Genomic DNA, 766 nt, shown 5'->3' with positions numbered 1-766 from the left:
AGCTGGGCTGCTGGGGCACCTGGGGCTGAAACTGGTTGGGCGGGTAGCTGGGCAGCTGGAGCACCTGGGGCTGAAACTGGTTGGGCGGGTAGCTGGGCAGCTGGAGCACCTGGGGCTGAAACTGGTTGGGCGGGTAGCTGGGCTGCTTGGGCGGGTAGCTGGGCTGCTGGGGCACCTGAGGCTGCTTGGGCGGGTAGCTGGGCAGCTGGAGCACCTGAGGCTGAAACTGGTTGGGCGGGTAGCTGGGCTGCTTGGGCGGGTAGCTAGGCTGCTGGGGCACCTGAGGCTGCTTGGGCGGGTAGCTGGGCAGCTGGAGCACCTGAGGCTGAAACTGGTTGGGCAGGTAGCTGGGCTGCTTGGGCGGGTAGCTGGGCCGTTGGGGCACCTGAGGCTGAAACTGGTTGGGCGGGTAGCTAGGCTGCTGGGGCACCTGAGGCTGCTTGGGCGGGTAGCTGGGCAGCTGGAGCACCTGAGGCTGAAACTGGTTGGGCGGGTAGCTGGGCTGCTTGGGCGGGTAGCTGGGCCGTTGGGGCACCTGAGGCTGCTTGGGCGGGTAGCTGGGCCGCTGGAGCACCTGGGGCTGAAACTGGTTGGGCGGGTAGCTGGGCCGCTGGGGCAACTGGGGCTGCTTGGGCTCCTCTGGCTCAGGCCGCTGGGGCGGGTAGCTAGGCCGCTGGGGCAACTGGGGCTGCTTGGGCTCCTCTGGCTCAGGCCGCTGGGGCGGGTAGCTAGGCCGCTGGGGCAACTGGGGCTGCTTGGGCTCCTC

At 69.1% G+C, this 766-nt stretch overlaps 1 protein-coding gene across 1 annotated transcript; it reads right to left on the bottom strand.

Annotated features, from left to right (window-relative positions):
* Positions 1 to 4: 4 nt before the first annotated feature.
* LOC123965681 (calcium-binding protein P-like) lies at positions 5 to 763 on the bottom strand (the record flags this gene model as incomplete). Its single annotated transcript, XM_046042104.1, has 1 exon — positions 5 to 763. A coding segment is annotated over one exon (759 nt), but the record flags the coding sequence as incomplete, so codon positions are not given.
* Positions 764 to 766: the final 3 nt, after the last annotated feature.

The sequence above is a fragment of the Micropterus dolomieu genome, unplaced genomic scaffold (genome assembly GCF_021292245.1).
Source record: "Micropterus dolomieu isolate WLL.071019.BEF.003 ecotype Adirondacks unplaced genomic scaffold, ASM2129224v1 contig_10721, whole genome shotgun sequence".
Lineage (NCBI taxonomy): Eukaryota > Metazoa > Chordata > Actinopteri > Centrarchiformes > Centrarchidae > Micropterus > Micropterus dolomieu.
The sequence above is the reverse complement of the archived record's forward strand: the minus strand, read 5'-3'. Positions and strand labels throughout refer to the sequence as shown.